This window comes from Temnothorax americanus, unplaced genomic scaffold, assembly GCF_048541705.1.
Source record: "Temnothorax americanus isolate GAGA-0224 unplaced genomic scaffold, ASM4854170v1 Scaffold3, whole genome shotgun sequence".
In the NCBI taxonomy this organism is placed as follows: Eukaryota; Metazoa; Arthropoda; class Insecta; order Hymenoptera; family Formicidae; genus Temnothorax; species Temnothorax americanus.
The window spans coordinates 9,165,815-9,184,526 of record NW_027509442.1 but is presented as its reverse complement, the minus strand read 5'-3'; the positions used below and the strand labels follow the sequence as shown (position 1 = coordinate 9,184,526).

Here is an 18,712-nt window from a genome sequence, read left to right as displayed (position 1 = left end):
GAAAGTCACGGGGACGATCGCAGGCGGCGTATGGTATCGACAACCCAATTAAGAGAAACGTGCCCTATTACCAAGCAGCCCAGCAGCCTTCCACTCCGCAGTTCCTTCAAGATCAACGCGCGTACAACCTCTACCGCGTTCGTGGGAGATCGGCGAGACGCGAAGGAATTTTTACAGAGGGCTTGGCGCAACGGGAGACTATTGCGCGATGCACGTGCGAAAAAATAAATGGCTCTTAGAAGAGAGAGAGAGAGCACCCTCTTGTCGAGCTTGGCCTGCAGCGCATCCGAAAATCCCGGATCTGACACATCGCGAAGAAATAAAATCTGAAATAAATCATTTAAATGTCAGAAGTTTGCATTATTGATGGGGATTTCGAATTTCACCCAGCTCGATGGTCCATGGGTAAATGGCAGCCGCGATCTGACCCGCGCATATATAGAAAGTTTTGCGTGGGCCAGTGTGCGTGGGTGGACTGGCCTTCAGGGTCCTTCGCTGAAAAAGACCAGGATCGTCAAGCGCGTGGGCTTCCGGTGGGAGGACTAGGTAAAAAGGCATCTGCCATTATACATAACTGTATCTGTCGATTCGCGGAGAAGCTATAATCTCGCACGAGCGTCTCTGCATCCTGCAATTACTCAATATGTTACACTGATTACAGAATATATTACAGCTGATTTATATAAAAAAGAAATATACGTAAAAACGATTCAAATGAAAAATTTTTATGTAATCTCGCAGCTGCTACATAATAATCGTAGCGTATTATGGATGAAATATACATTTTACAACATTTCTTATTTTATTCTTCCTTCGTATATTTATTATCAAGTATAGGAAATGGAATACATAAAGGATTTATTTTATTTTGTATTTAAGTAGTCTATCGTTATTTTATTTGATAAATTTATCCCTGTTTGCTTTCCTTTGCTCTTTTCGCTTCTCTTTCTCCTTAGCATCGTGGATACGCCTCTTCTTTCGCAAGAGCCAGATTTGTTTAGCTCTTTCTTCTCTACCTTTCATCATACTCTTGTACAATTTGCGATGTTTCTTCTTAATCATCTTCTCTCTGAGACGGTACTCCTGCTTCTCCAATCGGGCTTTCTCCCAGGGAATTTCCTCCGTGATCTCACCAGTCTGTACCTTCATCTTCTTTTTCTGCAAATTTATAAATATTAATAGCAAAAATCAATTTTCGCTAAATTATTTCAAAAATTAATTATAGAAAATTGCAATAACAAAACCTCTTGTAATTGAGCTTCTTTCTTCATTTTCTCCTTCTCTTTATCCTCAGTAATCTGTACATCATTATCGTCGTCCTCTTCCTCGTCTTCCATTTCCTCATCGCTTCCTGAACTCAAATCGTTCTCAGCTTCAATTTTCTCTTCTTCATTCTCGTTCTTGTCATCAACATCCTCCTCTTCTTCATCTGACTCTGGTTCCACTAAACGAACAAATATAAGTCAAATTTAAATTAGATAGAATTCCATCTTTAATTTCTACATACTCATCCAAAATCAAAATCTTACGATTGTTTAGTTTATAATCAGGGTCCATGAGAGCACGCTCCTCTGGAGGAATGTACGTTTGATCTTGCCGACCTTCTGTAAATGGTGAGAGATGAGGTGGAAGTATAGCACCCATTAAGTATTTCTCTACGGGCAATACTTCCCTGGCGTTCACACTGTCGAACACCCATTGTGGCTGAACGTAATATCTAAAAGAAAATTATATTGAGAATTAAGAAAAGTTTGTATGCATAAAAACACTAAACCTAATAAACCAGATTTAAAACAGAGATATAGCACCTCGATATATATTGTTTATTCATGCTTGGTCTATCAACAATCTGGTGAGTTATCGTTTCATCATTCTCATCGAAAGTGGCCCCGACAAAGAGTAACTTATCCCAAGACACTTCTCCGCCAAAGCAACGTAAAATAAATACTAATGGCTCCCTGGGAACCTCTCTATTAATAAAAACTTTTATGCCTTTAAATAAATTTCTCAGTTTCCGTATTTTTTCAGCTTCTGCCTTAGCAGCTTCGACCTTGGCAGTGTCTGTCTCCTAAAAAGCACAATCAATAATATATTCAGATGTTATCTACACAATTGACGTATCAAATATAAAATTAGAGTTAGCACTTTTACTTACATTTGAAAATTGATCTATTTCAATATCGTCATCTTCAGCCGCTGGTACTGAAGAATCTAAATTGATTAATGGAACATTTAACGCATTTATTCTCTCCGAGACGTACGCTTCTTCATCAACCAGTGTTTGTTCAACATTTCCTGTATAATAGAAAATTTAATTTTATAATTAAATTAAGTTTCGCATATTTTTGAAATGTTAAATATATCGGTAATTTGTGTTAATAATAATTATATAATCTTACTCACCAGAATTTGTCAATTTTGGAGGATAATGCAAATTCAGAGTATGATACAGTCTGTAATTCACAAAACCAAGCATCACGATATAGAATTCTACAAACGTAGACATGATTTTAAAATCAACTTCGTTCTTTGCTTGAGGCTCGAAACAAAAGTGATGCGGCACTATCCACGTTATCGTTTGCCCTTTTATCTCCGCCTGGTAGTAGTAGCCTTTGATGGATATGAACACTTTACGCAATGCTTTGGCAGCAATAACGGCGTGAAGGAATTCCATCGTTAATCGCCTACACAACAATGACTGATCTCTCGGTATATGAGCCAATGACGGAAATGTGCTGAATAAAAAGCAGAGAGTCAGACAATCGTCCAAGTCGCGTAACGCATCTATGAAAGTTGGATAACGCTCCTTGACTATATGATCTATCTTTAATGTAGGATGGTTACTCAAATATCTCTTTACTTGGGCAAAATCTCTCATTGCCTTCGCACGTCCAACTTTTCTGTTAAATATCTGAAAAACATATGCCAATATAAAGCTACACTTATAAACCACTGTAAACATTTGATTCCAAGTTATGTTATACCTTGTACTCTCTTAATTTCCATATGATTGGTTCGTGCATCAAAAATTGTATATCCTTCTTGTGATACAAGGTTTTAATGCCAGGCTCACCCTTCTGTGCTCTTTTACGGTTGCGTGGCTCCCTTGGGTATATACCTTTCAATATACATAACTTGCGGAAATCGTTTAGCGTCAATTGTAATTTCCTGAGGGCAGCTCTCCTCGTCATAAATTGCGCTCCCTCGCCACTCTGATACTGCAAATTTCAAAGATATCGATTTTCATCCACAGGAGTGTCGCTCCATTAAGTTTCCACAGAAATTTTAACATAACCTCCTCGTCTAGACAAAATGAGGTAAATATATCAAATAAAATAATCCACTCACCTTCTTTTTACCTATTACAACCATTGTGATGTGCTTTATATTTAATACTTAAATATAATAAAATTACGTGCCAACATGTAAAATGCACAAGCCTAAACACGCAACACGTGCAAGAGCACGTCGATAGAGAAGAAAGAAGAAAGGTATCTTCTTTTCTTATTCTTATGGCGCTCGCCGCTCGCGCACCAGACGCGATAAGCGATGAGCGATATCCAATGAGAGCTCTGCTTTCCAGTGACGTCCAGATTATTCTTTGTTAGAGGAATAGATCTAGAGGAATAATCCAATCCTGGAGCTCACAGAAAACTTCATGAGCGATCAGCGAGGATCGTCCCGTTTGACCACGTTGCGATTGACCTCCACCTCCACAGCCCCCACTGCCCCCAGTGCCCGGAATTCTTCCACTGAAACTAGCCAATCAGATATTTTTATTTTAAATCAGCCAATTGGTCAACATGGTCAATTGAGTCCCACTGGAAAACTTCCAACAGTTGCAAAATAAATGAAATGGTCTGCCGAACGTGGCCAATCGCGAAGAAGAAGAACAAGTCAATTCGCAATGTGGTCTCCCGCCAAATAGTTCCACTGTTAAAACAGTTGAAAGTGAATGCGAGCTATCAAGCAGTCGAGTAAAACGTAAGTAAATTGTATCAAGCAAAACGCCGCTCTCAGATGTACTTATATGTATTTATTGTATATTAATATACTTATATTTTACTTCCGTGTGTGTGTATGTAAGTATATATTAAGTATATTTATCAATTATATACAGGGATGTTACATATCACACGTGCAGTCTTTACCAGTATATTTATTTGCAATTACGCTTGACCAGTTCATTTCGTCCGTGTGCAGAACAGCGTGGAGCTATGCTTTGTTCTAAAAAAAGTCTTAATAATGGCCCTACCGCAAGGATTTGGCCAACGTCATATCAGCTACAGAAATTTCGAAGTAAGGTTTGGAGAACAATGCGAGCTGGCAAACAGGTATCCCTGGCCTATCATTTCACACTGATACATATAAAAACTTCTGCCAACAGATCAGGAAAGGCGAATACAATTCTGTGAATGGTACGTGCAACAAGTACAAAAAGATGACCTTTTCCCATCAAGGATACTATGGACCGACAAGGCTATATTTACGAGAAGTGGTATTGTCAAAGTTAAAAGCAACCATGTATGGGTAAGGCCATACGAAGATCCATGCGCTGTGCTAGAAAAATGTTTGCAACGTGACTTCAGCTGTAATGTATGGATGGGGATGTACAACGACATGCTAATTGGTCCCTATTTCTTGCCGGAACATTTAACTGCGCATTCTTTTTTAAACTTTCTCAGTAATGATTTAACAATTGCTCTCGAAGATGTACCTTTACTGTCTCGCCAAAACATGTGGCTACAGCTAAATGGATTCTCAGCATATTCTGGAAAACAAGTACAACGGTGGTTGAACGAACATTATCCCGAAAGGTGGATTGGTCGAGAAAGTCCGATATCTTGGCCTCCAAAATCACCGGATCTTACGCCGTTAGACTTCTATATGTGGAGTACAATGAAAAAAAAAGTTTATCGAACAAAAGTCAAGTCAAGAGACGAATTAATACAAAGAATTATCAACGCAGCTAAAGAGATAAAGCAAAATCGGCAAGAAATTCTTAAGATGACAAATTCAGTATTAAACCGATGTACGGCTTGTATCGATGTGGGCGGACGGTACAACCAAATGTAAACTCGATTGAAATTGTTCCTTATTTATGTATTTCATATTTTTGCTAACTTTTTTTCTAACAACGCATTTTGAAAGCTACATTTATGTAACATTCCTATTTCTGCTCATAGACCATCTACTAAAGTTTGTCCGGAAAAATTTGGGACACCCTGTATATTCATTAATTTCTTCTTTATTGATGTAAATTAATTGTTAATTCAATCATATTCATGAATTTTTCCGAGCAACGCAAAATATACTACTAGTGAGATATTAAGTTACGATGTATGTCGTATGAAAGTTTCGTACTTGTTTCTTCACATAGCGATAATACACAAGCGATCGCAATATAACACATTTCTAGATGCAACATTTTCAGATTGTACTGTGATTTAAACTATGAATGAAAATGCAAACCTCTCGTATGGTTAATAAATAAATATAAAGATTTGTTCTTTTTACTATTAACATGATATTTTTGATTGCGCACAGCACAAATATATACAAAATTGTTAGCATATTAATAGTGCTTCTAATCTTCCGAGTCGCTACCATCCTCGCTTTCGTCTTCCAGCTCCGGCATTGGAAAACGTAATAAAGCTGCTATCCCAGTTAATTGTTCTAATTCTGAAAACAAAATCGTAATTTTGTTTCAATACATAATTATGTACATTGAGATACAATAAATATATTTTATTTATATTTTGAGATGGATATTATTCATACAAGACTTACGTTCACCCGAGACATGCAGACTCGAAAATATTTTAACATCGCCACCCGAGTCTTTCACACTTTCAACCAGCTCAACATATTCCTTTCTCAGCGCTACGTCTTGACACCTGAACCACGATGGTTGGAAACAAAAGTACAAGAAATGTATTATAAAGTAGAATCATGTAAAATTAATATTGAGACAAGTAGGAGGGTAATAAAATCACCTGAATAATTTATCTGATATAAGTAGAGTTTCCACCGCTTGAGCAGCGCTGGCTTTTTCAACATGTTTCTTGCCATAAAATGCTCTAGCAGGATCCGTCTGCAGAATATTATAAAATGCCTCTAGAGCCTTTACTTCTCCCGCTGCTTTAGTATCAGAAATTCGAGAGACTACAGCAGGATCAGCTAGAACTTCTGTCGTAACAATGGATCACAGTAAATATCGGTACAACAAGAGACAATTGTACTTTGCAAGCATTATGCTCCTTGAGATTTTATAGATACATATACACTACCTTTTAACGAATGTTTAAAACCCGAACTAGTGTGAACTAGCAAAAATTTACTTTTATTATCTAGGATTACTTTATTATCAGATTTAACAGCTTGTTGTATCATGTAATCCATAAATTGATCTTTCACAAAACCAGGGCTGGCAAGAATAACGCATTTCACCAGATCAAAATTGACGTGCCTTAATATGCCTTGCATAATGCTCTCGTAAAATCGCGCCAAACCCTAAATATGTATGTATGTCCAGTTAGAAATTCTTTTTATACTTGTCCGCATAAAATGTTTCTATACGTTTTAATACTAGCGTAATGTTTCTCGAACCTTTTCATGTTGCGAAACGTGTCCTTTCCTCTTCCTCGGTATAACTTGATCAATTTTCACACGGACTATTGTCATGTTGGAAGTTATCAAACAAATTTGTGCTATGCCTTCTTGCATAATTGCAGCAGCTACATCAGCATTCTAAAACGAAATAAAAAAATAAAGTTACAGTAAATATATATAAATCTTTCTTTTTCGAAAATTATTAACCTGTGCAGGGTCGCATGCAGTATCGACTCTTTCCAAAGCGATAGAATCCCATTTAGTTTTAGTAATACTGAATTTCCGATTTTGCTCAACATCCAGTGTGTGATATGCTCCTGTCTGTAAAATAAAAAACAAATATAATTACAAATCAAACATTTTACTAATTTAATATTTAAAATAATGACTGTCAGAGCTAAGTGTGCATAAAAATATATATGAAGAATAACTCTGACACACAAGGTTCTATAATTGAGATCGTTTACCGTCGGATGGTCTAAAATATGAGTCAATTCCTTTACTAATACCAACATAATGCAAATAATAACGTAAATAGAAATGTGAACAAAAAAAAATTATTTAACGTAAATGTACAAAACCAATTACAAATGGACTGTTTTAACCTATTTTAGCATCATGTACTTGAGAAAATTCACTGTAAAACCTGACATAACGTGTGCGCTTCAATGATACGTAATGACCACTTAGCACTAATATGAGACATTCTTTTAAACATCAATAGAAATCAACTGCAATTAAAATCTAAGTATCGCCATTTAGCTTACCTTAACATACTTATTTTCTTCCACATTTCTACCTTTAAGTCGTAGAACACACGCTTGCGTATCAAAATCAATATTTTCTACACATATCGTTAAAGTAGTTCTGACTCTATAGCTGTTAGAGCTACCAGTTGCGGATTCCGTTTGCACTTTCCTAAGTTAAATACAGAGAATCGACAAAATAGTATTGGTTCAAATTAAGCGTAACATTATTACACAAATTTGAACATACCTGATAGTAGAACAGCTTACAAAGTCTCCTTCGCTAATGAGATTATAAGCGTGCCACATATCCTCGGTATTTTCAGGGACAAGGGACACTCGCCTAGAGATTCATTAAATCTAGTATTACACGTTCAGTCTTAAGATTATATTAATATATTATACGCAAGATATATATATATATATATATATATATGTATATATTTACCCTTCTCCATCTTTATCTACGTATCTCGATACTAACTTCATCTTGACGAATATTTTTATCTTAAATATAAAAAATACAAGTTATATATTTTCTATAAACGAGACATTTATTGTCACGCACAGTTAAGAGTTTTATAAATTAAACTTAATGTAAATATGCTTCTTCGTCAAAATTTTATATTATGTAAAAAGTAATATATGGAAAGAAATTTAACGTACAAACGTATTACTGCGAGAAATAAACAATATATTGTATATATTGTAGAAGAAAAGGAAAACTCGTATATATAGGTTAAACCATGATGATACTTGGTTCGAAAACATCCAAGAGTCATAACAGAATCAGAAATTTACCTTTAATATTTATTGCACGATTATATCTTTAGGAACATTGTCGAATTCATGTTTTCATTACTCGAAGCGTCGCACAATAAATCAAGCCATATGTCAAACATGATACTCCTCGTTTTTCAATCGGCGATTCACTCGCAACCACGTTCGCAACCATTCGCAATCTTCGTAAACGTGATTCGTAGATAACCTCAAATTTATCTCCTACATAACCGTAGTCCGTAGAACAGAACCGTCCAAAAGTTTTTAGCTTGTTACCATAGGTAGTCGGATGTTTTCGCATTGACGGAGTCCGGACTAGTCCGGAGTATTAATTTTGGATCGTATTGTCGAGAGACAACCACTTATTCCAAAGAGCACTGGGCAAGATCGTGGCGATCGTGGCGCAGAGAGCCGGAGGATCCGAGTTCAAATCCGATCCGACCAAGAATCTCGCTGTTGCTAACTGTGGCGTGTGTGTACACGTGTACCGTGTACCGTAACGAATCGATATTATTCTTTTCTCAATAGTATTTTTTCGCAAAATCTGTTTCGCGCGCAAAATTCAATGCCATCGTGAACGTGCGAACCATCGTCGACATTCTCGATTCGCCGTTCACCGCGAATCTGTCTCAGGTCTCAGCTGTCATCAAAGTATTTCCGCGAAATACTTAGCGCGAAAGATAACAACGGAAGGAGAGAAAGAGGCACGAACGTCGGAAAATTTATACGAAGATGATGAATCGCAGAGAGATACAAATGAGAACGCGAGCGAAATTAATCGGCGAAGATGGGAGAGATCCCGCCTTTTTCGAAGAACACGTCACGCGACGTAGAGGAGCGTTTACTGGCCACGCGTGGCCAAGCCATATGTCAAACGTGATACTCTTCGTTTTTCAATCGGCGATTCACTCGCAACCATTCGCAATCTTCGTAAACGTGATTCGCGTAGATAACTTCAAATTTATCTCCTACAAGGCTGCATTCGGAAACGTCACCCGAGTGCAGTGTGCACACGAGTATACTCCCTTCTCTTTCTACCTCAGCGAGTTAGAAGGAGAAGGGAGTATACCCGTGTGCCCCGTGTGTACCCGGGTACGTTTCCGAATGCAGCCCAGATGGCACTATTCGTATGTGGGAAAAAAAAAAAAAAAAAAAAAAAAAAAATGCTCTGCGTGATAATTAACAAATCTCAAATAATTACGTTTACATAATAAATCGGTTCATTACTTCGTACCTTTCAAAACTTTACATTAAAAAACATGAGTGTTAATAATATATATAGTTTATTTTCTTGTCCCTTATTTATAACAATAAATAATAAATATATCAGTTTTTTTATCATCAATAATAGTGTTCTTTTTACAATGATTTATATTAATGCACATAATTCTTATCTCTTAAGTATACTTGCACGATAAGAAATTTATATAATGATATGTTTTGTGCGATAGATTATTTCTCTCTAAATCTCTAACGCATATACACAATAGATTTAATATTGTTTTCAGAATATATTAGATATAGGCATTTAGTGATGGAATTCAATAAAAAGCTAGTCTATTCTTAAAAGAAAAAAAAAGAAAAAAAAGAACGATTTATATAAAGTGACTCGATGCAAATACTTAAATTTCACGTTAATAACACCGAAATAAGCTTTATAAGCTCATTTAAACATTTTTGATAATTTCTCTTTTTGTACACTGTCCTTCTCTTTGACGGCTGCTGCAAATGCCTGCAATTCCTTTTCGACAGTATTCCGTAGAGAGGGATCAATTTCAGCAGCCTTCCTTAAATCTCCGATGGCATTTTTTTCGTCCCACGCACCGATGTAAGCCTTACCCCTTCGATAAAGTGCCTTCACGTTATCTGCAAGTAAAAAAGAAAACTCCGTAGTATTCCGATATTGCTTTTTTGCAACCCGATGTTGATCTCGTGATAAATTTCTACATACCTGGCTCTGTTTTTAGAACTGTTGTACAATGTTCGATAACTGAATAATATTCTTTATTCAACAATTTACATTGCGCATAGTTCAAAAGCAACGGTATCTTCATTCGATTCAAGGCTAACCATTCGTCGTCGTTCGGTTTTTCGCTAAAAATCAAACATCGATTTATTACAATTTATAACGCGGTCGCGTTCTTACGTCTTAATCCCCACAATCGAGTTTCAAACACTTACGCTAGCGTGAGTTGTTCTAATATTCCTATCGCCTTTGCGTATATTTCGGACGCGCTGTCGTGTTTTTTTTCTCTGAATAAAGCATTTCCCTTTTCCTTCAGATGCGGAATGCTCTCAAGCTTCTCATTCTCCGTCATTTGCCACGACTCTTTCTCATATTCATTTGGCAATACCACTTTGACGAGCTCTGTAAGACACAAGAGTTTTTTTTGTTAATCCTGCTGTTTTCTAGGTTTATTTGAAATCTATCTTCGCACTTTTACGCCGTGAAAAAGAAAGATAAATGTAGAAAATCATTAAAAGCATATTGGAAATTCTTATAATTTAGTTCCGACGAAGTATATTTGTACCTATTGTAAATTCCAAATCTTGAGGATATTTTATAAGTTCGTCCAGATCGGCGTACCCAATGCCTTCGTTCTGGAGAGTAACGCCGCAGCAGTGACGACTACGCTTTTGCGATTGCGGCTTGCCAGCCTCTCTCAGTGTCTTGGAGACGAAAGGATACGTAGTCACTAGCTAAAACAGGATTCATCATAAAAGTATACGCCGCGCCGCGTTGAGCGCACAGTTGTAGCAAGTGAGTATCACAAACGTACACTTTTATGCACTTTGAAACGGGCGACTTCGTTCGATGCCATTTTTTGTACGATTGCTTCCCATACTTCCAACTTGAATTTCTTCCCTAATATGAGTTCCATTGGATTTCCCATCGTCCTACTGTCATCTATCACTGTTTTGTCGGAATCGCATTTTGTGGTTCTAAAGTGAAATATAACCTGGAAGAAAGCTAATTAAAAGTAACCGTTCATAACGAAGTTTACAAGTATGGTTAGAATATGGTTAGAAAAAGCAGGATATACACGTACCTTTGTTCCTGGTACAAAATTAATCATTTCTGACCCAGCATGAACCACAGTTTTGACTATGTACTCGTTATCCATTATAATAGGTTATGTGCGGGTATTCGGTATCTAGATATATGTAATGGATAATATTTAAAGAACGAATATTGCACTTTTGATAAAAACTTGTTTACGACTTACAAATGTAGCGCGGACGCGCCCCGAAATGATGTTTTACCGACAGTGTCGGAAAATGAATGTGGCTACGTAATATCAATTTCGAGAACGGATGTTACTGGCGGTAGCGTACAGGGGGTTTCGACGCGGTCCGTTGTCCTACAAAAGAGTAAAAGAGTAAAAGTAAATACTCTAAATAGATCAAAATGGCCAGCCGAGCTGCGACCGTCGTTCGCCAAGTGAAGCCGATTCTGTCCATTAATCGAGAAGATGCGCGCCGAAAAGTGCTCACGTTGTACAAAGCATGGATCCGTCAAGTACCAAGCTCATGTACGCAACTGTCATCGTCATGTATCATAAATTGGAAACTTGTGCATCCTCAAACACGTTCACCTCTTTTTTGCAGTGTTAAGTTATGATATTCCAAAAACTGAAGCAGAATGTAAGAGGAAAATACGGGAGGAGTTCAAGCGTCACGCTCATCTGACTGATTTAAGAATTATAGACAAACAGATTATAAGGGTAAGAATAAAAATCTTTAATATAAAAATATAAACTGATCTTTATATAAAGCAGTAACTAATTTAACTTCTGTGTGTTGTGTATATGTAATAATCAAGATATATATATATATATATATATATATATATATATATATAATAGTACTGAAAAAATTTTATTTACATTTGAAATAAATATTGCATGCATGTGATTTATTACACTACAAAAATAATTGCGTTAGTACTGATTTAAGGAGGTTGGTTGCCGTCACGTTGCGGGCAGGTGGCAGAGCAGAGAAAAAGTGTTTTCGTCGTGTGAAAACTAAATGAGTATTGGTAAACGAATATTGTTGAATGCATTTAATTAGCTGTTTCTTAAGGTTTTAAATCGTTGTACAAGGAACCTCCGTCTTATCTTTCATAAATTTGAACTAATTCTGATTTTCATATTGATTTAAGCAACCAATCTCCTTAATAATTACATTTTACTTTTGATACAGAAGTTATGTATAATTTAACAGGGTCAAATGGAGTTGCAAGAGTTAGCTAACGTATGGAAACCTAAAGGAGGACTTATGCATTACTGGAAAGAAACTTGGGAAAAGAAGCCGACCGATTTCATGTCAAAATTTCTCAAGGGTCAAGATTAATTTACTCCGTCGTTAGTTCATGAGATGCATCGTAGAGATATATGATTGTCATAATTTATAATTATGTATAATATGTAAATACAACGATTTCAGTTAACTGAGACAGCGATGGGTTTCTGTGTCATGAATAAATAACGGTAAAATACATTTATTCGCCGGATCATTTTTCGCCCACATTATTGTCATCCCCTATTAGTATCCTAACTTATTAGCTGCTGGCTCACATCGATGTGAGAAATTATTACGTTACCATTCGAGCCCGCTGGGCCGATAAATCAGGCTACTACTATTATGACCAATGATTACACACACGCGCGGGTTTCATCGAAAATAATATTAAATGTATAACGAGAAAAATAATTCAGTAGTTTTCTTTTTTTACTAGTTTAATAACTTTTTTCTTATTCTTATATCTTATAGAAGGTAATGATTCTTTTAATTTACATTTTATCTTCACATTGATATATTATTATTTAGTTAAATACATTTGACAACATGATATATTACTTAAGCACCTTAACTGTAATCTAGTTTACTTCTCACAGCCATACGGACAATTTATTTCCTTCAATGAACAAGTATAGACATATACAGATATTACAGATATACATGTGTGCTAATATACGTATTTTATATGTACATATATATATATATATATATGTATATATATACATACACATACACGTCTTATACATTCATGTGCTACATATTTGATTTTATACGCGCGTGTTTATGTATAGTCGATATTGGAATGCTCGAGGAATTTTTCGTTTATTAGGTAACTTTTACATATTTACTGCTATATAAATCTCAATATAATTATCATATTATTTTATCGATTCACGTAAAAATAAAATTATAAAAGTTACCTACAAAATAAAAGTATCAACCATTCTGACATCGACTACGCGCGATGCCTACTTCCTTTTTCATACTAACGGAATGAATTGTCAGATGAATTAAGTGTCCGTGGTGTACTTTGGTCATGATTTTTATAAAATAGTTTGCTGTTATACATTCGAATTAAAAATCTTAACGAAGAGAAAAGAACAGAAGAGCAGTCCTGTATCACGTAAAAGTTGTTTTTACGTCGCCTCAATGCACACACTTAATAGAAGAATTAAAAAATACCTAAATAATATTAAAAATATATACAGTGTAGTCGGTAACTTTCATATACATATAAATTGCACATATCTAAGCTAGAAAAAAGATGGCAACAATAAATCATGCTTATGATTCGTAAATGTAATGTTTCGAATAGTTTATGCATCTGACAGCGCATAGTTTTACACGTGATTCTATTTCTCGCGATTCTATTACTTGGTTCGTTACATAGAAATAAAAAATTCTTGAATGCGAAACTAGACCACACTTTCGCGTTCATTTTGCTTATCATACCCTGTTAATATTCCTTTTCTTGAAGAAACATTGCTGTTGCGCAATCCATTCCCGTTGAACATCTGTATAATAGTTGAAACAGGCGGAATTTCTAACAATTTTCGCGGGGAGGATTTTTTATCAGGTACATTGTCCATGCTAGATGCAGATACCACCTGATCCAGCGAGTGCGAGCGCGAACGCTTCCCTTGTATTTCTCTCTTGTCCACATTGTCATCCCCTAACAGTGGGTCTGCTTCATTCGGGGGATTATCGGTGTGTGACATTATTATGTTACCGTTCGAATAGTTGTTATTCAGCATTTTTTCAGCACAATCTGCTTTTGAACTGATCCGCTCGTTTTCCTTCCAGAAACGGTTCGGTGAAAAGAACCGTTTGTTAGACAATGTATCAACGGGAAGCGGATCAAGCGAACGGGATCCATGTATAATATAAATCTGGAATGGATTGTCGCTCGATGACGACGAGGATGCATTGGTAGATAATGCACGCGCGTTTTTTCCAAGTTTTGGCCTTGTGCTTATAAACAAGTCATCGACTGACTTGATATCTAAGCGCTTTTGCTCTTCTTCTTCCTGAACTGAAACATTGTCAAGTGTGGTCTTTGAGACGCTTTCAGTCAGAGATAGGGGAGATCTTTCGAGCTTGCGAGCGTGCAACGATCGCGGAACTGGACTAGATCCACCACACTGCGAAGAAGCGTCGTCTGCTGTTGGATATGGTACATATGATTGCCTGCGACTACCGGCACCTAATCCATCTAGTAGCGATGCGTATCGTGAGTCTGGATTTAGCTTCGGGCTTTTCCGCGGTCTGCAGAACAGCGGTGGAAGATCTTCATCCCCGTTACAGTTCTGTAGAAACATGAAGATTCAATTCATTAGAGAAAAAGTCAATTGAGAATGAATAATAAAACAATACCTTTTTCTTAGCGATAACTTTAATGTAGATTCAGAATTTTATAGGTACGCTAATTAATTTTTAAGAATATTTAAATAACGTATTTTTTAATAAAAAATAAATTTAATACTTTATTCTTGACGTTAAATTACGGTTTAATATTAAACTTTTAAGAGTTTACGAAAACAAGATCTTTAAATTCTGGAGAATCCTTATTACATTCTTATTACATCACACATACTTTTATATAATTCATATAAATACTCTACATTTTTATTACAAACCTCTATATTCTTTCTGTGCGTCACAGTAGCTCCCGTGAGCCAGTAAGTCTTCACTGTTCCTTTTCCTTTCATTTCAACGAAGCCTCGATCTTCGATCTTATAACCTCCGATCTTATCTAATGCCTCTTTACATTGCTTGCTGATGTGGATTCGCAACGGTTCTCCGGTAGACTCCATACGAGAAGCAGTATTGACGGTGTCTCCGAATAAACAATATCTAGGCATCGTCAAACCGACAACACCTGCTACCACAGGACCTGTAATTTTATATTCATGTTATCATCAAGTAGTGTATCAATGTGTATATGCATATGCATGCATACGCATATACGTACACATATACATATATTACATGTTCTTAAGTGCATTTTCTCTTACCGGTATGAATGCCGATACGTAACTTCAGAGTTTCTTGAGGCCGATGAGGTATCGTATGATGCTTAACAGCGTTAAGTAATTCCAGTGACATTGATGCTATTTGTCCAGCATGCTGATCGCCATTTCTTATTGGAAGACCGGAAACCTAAATAGAATATTGAGCACTAAGAAATTATTTTTTTTCTCGTAATTAATCACTTAGGTAAAAATACTACTTACGACCATGTACGCATCTCCGATCGTTTCTACTTTATACACTTCATATCCTCTGATTATACGGTCAAATAATGTATATAAATCATTTAAGAAATTTACAACCTGTCGTCACAATTATCAATTACATAAATGACATTTTCGTTTTACTAATTATAAGACGGTATGTACAAAAATACATACCTGAAATGGTGTGCTTTCTGCTGACATTGCAGTAAAACCAACGATATCGCTAAAGTATATCGTAACTGAATCAAAAGCTTCCGGTTCTACCCCAATACCGTTTGTTAAACAATTCGCAACAGGTCTGAAACAAACAACACAATATTTTGTAAATGTATGTTTATATGCATTATCCGGAATTTTACGGCCACACTATTTCTCATTGAGGAACACGTCATCTCTTGCGGAAACTTACTTCGGTAACATTCTGTGAAGCAGATCCTCAGTTTTCTTTTTTTCATCCAAGAGAAGTCCCGTACGTTCGGTGACTAGATCTTCGAGGTTGCTCGCATATTTCTCCATCATATCCATCATTTGATCCATTATATTTCGATGCCATCCAGCTTTCATTTTCTTCAATCTGGTCCTTATCGTTTTGAAGTCTGGTCTAAATTCTGGACTTTCCGCCCAACAGTCCGTAATAGTGCTAACGACATAATCAGCACAATTTGCTTTCGTCTCGGAGAGTATGTTTAAGTTGGGCCTAAACGGCGGTTCACCATCTTCCGGAAATCTTTTCACTCTGTCTATGATATCTGTCACAAGTTATTTAATAATCATATTATTAATTTTTTTTCGTAATCTTCGAGTTAAATACCAATCAACGTATACAATCGTTACATTTCATTTGCGATATCCCTTTATTGTATAAACAGTTATATCCTTTAAAATTACCTTTGGGTTCCAAATTTATATTTCCATACGGTCCTTTGCGTCCAAGAATTTCATATAGAATAATGGCGAAAGAATAAATATCTCCTGCCTGAGTGCCTTTGATCGGAGCATGCGAGTTTCTTAATAACTCGGGGGCTTTCCAAAATAAGCCTGCAACGAGATGATTTGGTCAAAATAACGATTACAGCAATGTGAAATATACAACTTGATAGAAATATCTACATACTTCGATAATACTGATGTTCACCGATGCTGTCAGATTCGGCACAGTGACGCATATCGTGAAGACCAAAATCCGACACTTGCAATATCCAACGTGAGGTCACGACACAATTTGACGATTTTAGATTACCGTGACAGACTAGTAGACAGGATTCATGGATATACAGCATACCCTACAGTAAAACCGTGTTAAAAGACGTAATATAGTTTAATTTTTCCTATAATTTAATTTTAAAAACACTTACTTTAATGAGATCGTGAATTAACGATGCAATAAACATATCATCTAATTTTATATCTTCATTTTCAATGATGTCCTGAAAAATGTATGACGCATATTTATACAAAAATATTCGATTCTTTTTACTCTTTTTTTTTACTCTTACAAAAAAAAAGCGAATACGTTTACGCTATGTATACAACTTTTATTTATGCACGCTAATATACTGTTCTTGTACATAATACACTATACTATGAATAATAGCAGGATGTGACCGTGATTACGCTATGACGTACATAAAGACTTCCTTTGGCACAATAGTCGGTAATTAACAATATCCTCATCGGCTCCACGCAGGCTCCGATGAAAGAGTTGAGATTACCATGTCTAATTTCACGGAGAGTGCGCATCTCCTTCATAACGTCCCGTGAAATGTCTTTTTTCTTTGAGAATTTCAGCTCCTTTATCCGTACCATTACACCGTGATAATGTCCAGTTTGCGCAAACACTTGGCCGCCGCATCTTGACTCGTAGGACATTGCACTAACTAAACTTAACTGTAATCGAAATATTTTTATTTCTTACATCACGCATCAATAGGTCGACATACGAATGAGCACTTTGCTGTCTATCTCAATTACAATAACACACGCGCTATTTACCTTGCTAGGGGAGGACATCATGTTATCAAGATGGGGATAACCGTGTATTTCGTTCGGATCAATCTTCCAAAGCAATCCTTCTATCTCTTGTTCTATCTTCCATCTTCGATATATGCTCATAGTGATTACTGTGGCGCAAAACAGCAAAACAGCCAGTGCCGCAGCGACGATGATACTGCGGAGATGCGTGTCATCCTTTGGACAGTGTTCATTGAGAAAACCGCAACCAGGTTCTGCTTCTGGCTTATTTTTACCGGGCCAATCCATAGCGCCCGGCCAAGACTTGTATACCTGTATCATGCAATTATATCGTATACTCGATCATTATTACACCGTTTTCAATTTTTACAATCTTATTATTTAAATATGAAATAACCGTCTCTTCTATCTTCGATCTGTTGTAAAAATTTGTCAAACGCTACAAATAACTCACTCACTAGAAGAGTGTCAGCCTGCTGGAATTGGCCTACAGGCATCATCTGATAGTCACAAGAGAAATTATGGACACGGAACGGTTCTTTTTTCAGAGCAAGCACTGAAAAGTTTCCCTCCGAGTCTCCAGATGGATCCAATTTAATGGTTGCCCCACTCACACCTAGCAACGATAAAGATAAATTTTAATAAAGATATATTTAGACAATCTTCAATGTTTACAAACGCAAGGAAGAGGCCCACTTATATAGAAATTATATCGATTCATCTTCGATCTAATTGCTTTCCTCTCATTTATCATCAATGGTCGAGTATTAGATCGTGTGAACCACTTGAGATTAATCCTATTAATACAGATTACATCTATCTGATGTTATTACACGTACTTTGATATGTACGATTCTTGAGAACCATTTCGGTTATAAGAGTGCCGTTTTTGGCCAGTTCCTCGACAGAAACATCCGGGTAATCTCGTATTAGCTGATCCAAAGCTCTCGCGTATAGCTTGACAGAATCGTAGAGATACGCAGCGTAAATGGACACGTACTGAAATAGAGATTAAATGTGCAATAAAGATTGCGCGGCATGAGCGTTTACGATTGATCTAGCATC

General features: G+C 36.4%; 5 protein-coding genes and 1 long non-coding RNA gene across 7 annotated transcripts in view; 2 read left to right on the top strand and 4 right to left on the bottom strand.

Annotated features, from left to right (window-relative positions):
* Positions 1-709: 709 nt before the first annotated feature.
* LOC143900661 (pescadillo homolog) lies at positions 710-3,559 on the bottom strand. The gene is made up of 8 exons (XM_077412264.1): positions 3,349-3,559; positions 2,985-3,218; positions 2,404-2,911; positions 2,156-2,295; positions 1,809-2,068; positions 1,530-1,717; positions 1,245-1,444; positions 710-1,158 (listed from the first exon to the last, which is right to left on the bottom strand). The coding sequence occupies exons 1-8, from the start codon at positions 3,370-3,372 to the stop codon at positions 895-897; spliced, it is 1,818 nt and encodes a 605-aa protein (XP_077268390.1). The 5' UTR covers positions 3,373-3,559; the 3' UTR covers positions 710-894.
* A 166-nt stretch (positions 3,560-3,725) lies between these two features.
* On the top strand, positions 3,726-5,523 carry LOC143900665 (uncharacterized). The gene is made up of 3 exons (XR_013257845.1): positions 3,726-3,984; positions 4,121-4,299; positions 4,388-5,523. It is a non-coding gene; the product is annotated as an uncharacterized LOC143900665 (long non-coding RNA).
* Pelo (pelota mRNA surveillance and ribosome rescue factor) lies at positions 5,231-8,710 on the bottom strand. Its single transcript, XM_077412265.1, has 10 exons — positions 8,160-8,710; positions 7,807-7,865; positions 7,609-7,701; positions 7,380-7,530; positions 6,820-6,933; positions 6,610-6,750; positions 6,291-6,513; positions 5,997-6,189; positions 5,791-5,897; positions 5,231-5,682 (listed from the first exon to the last, which is right to left on the bottom strand). The coding sequence occupies exons 2-10, from the start codon at positions 7,845-7,847 to the stop codon at positions 5,588-5,590; spliced, it is 1,158 nt and encodes a 385-aa protein (XP_077268391.1). The 5' UTR covers positions 7,848-7,865; positions 8,160-8,710; the 3' UTR covers positions 5,231-5,587.
* On the bottom strand, positions 8,287-11,506 carry LOC143900663 (AH receptor-interacting protein-like). Its single transcript, XM_077412266.1, has 7 exons — positions 11,366-11,506; positions 11,189-11,293; positions 10,919-11,098; positions 10,670-10,838; positions 10,320-10,506; positions 10,090-10,232; positions 8,287-10,004 (listed from the first exon to the last, which is right to left on the bottom strand). Exons 2-7 carry the CDS (start codon positions 11,261-11,263, stop codon positions 9,802-9,804), a joined length of 957 nt encoding a protein of 318 aa, XP_077268392.1. The 5' UTR covers positions 11,264-11,293; positions 11,366-11,506; the 3' UTR covers positions 8,287-9,801.
* Positions 11,507-11,547: 41 nt separating this feature from the next.
* Nd-b14 (NADH dehydrogenase (ubiquinone) B14 subunit) lies at positions 11,548-12,638 on the top strand. 2 transcript variants are annotated; one of them, XM_077412268.1, is made up of 3 exons: positions 11,548-11,671; positions 11,748-11,863; positions 12,363-12,638. In XM_077412268.1, the coding sequence occupies exons 1-3, from the start codon at positions 11,548-11,550 to the stop codon at positions 12,489-12,491; spliced, it is 369 nt and encodes a 122-aa protein (XP_077268394.1). In that variant the 3' UTR covers positions 12,492-12,638. The 2 variants fall into 2 exon arrangements, with proteins under 2 accessions (XP_077268394.1, XP_077268395.1); XM_077412269.1 differs by lacking the exon at positions 12,363-12,638 and adding an exon at positions 12,096-12,235.
* Positions 12,639-13,131: 493 nt separating this feature from the next.
* The window catches only part of LOC143900659 (receptor-type guanylate cyclase Gyc76C), a 57,301-nt gene continuing 51,720 nt past the window's right edge, over positions 13,132-18,712 (bottom strand). Inside the window, exons 8-20 of the mRNA XM_077412260.1 lie at positions 18,487-18,646; positions 18,106-18,263; positions 17,669-17,959; positions 17,303-17,563; positions 17,032-17,103; positions 16,791-16,959; positions 16,565-16,714; positions 16,086-16,425; positions 15,851-15,974; positions 15,674-15,772; positions 15,455-15,599; positions 15,077-15,333; positions 13,132-14,746 (exon numbers count right to left, since the gene is read on the bottom strand). Of these exons, the coding sequence (XP_077268386.1) occupies positions 13,856-14,746; positions 15,077-15,333; positions 15,455-15,599; positions 15,674-15,772; positions 15,851-15,974; positions 16,086-16,425; positions 16,565-16,714; positions 16,791-16,959; positions 17,032-17,103; positions 17,303-17,563; positions 17,669-17,959; positions 18,106-18,263; positions 18,487-18,646 (3,117 nt within the window). The 3' untranslated portion in view covers positions 13,132-13,855. The remainder of the gene's footprint in view (positions 14,747-15,076; positions 15,334-15,454; positions 15,600-15,673; positions 15,773-15,850; positions 15,975-16,085; positions 16,426-16,564; positions 16,715-16,790; positions 16,960-17,031; positions 17,104-17,302; positions 17,564-17,668; positions 17,960-18,105; positions 18,264-18,486; positions 18,647-18,712) is intronic.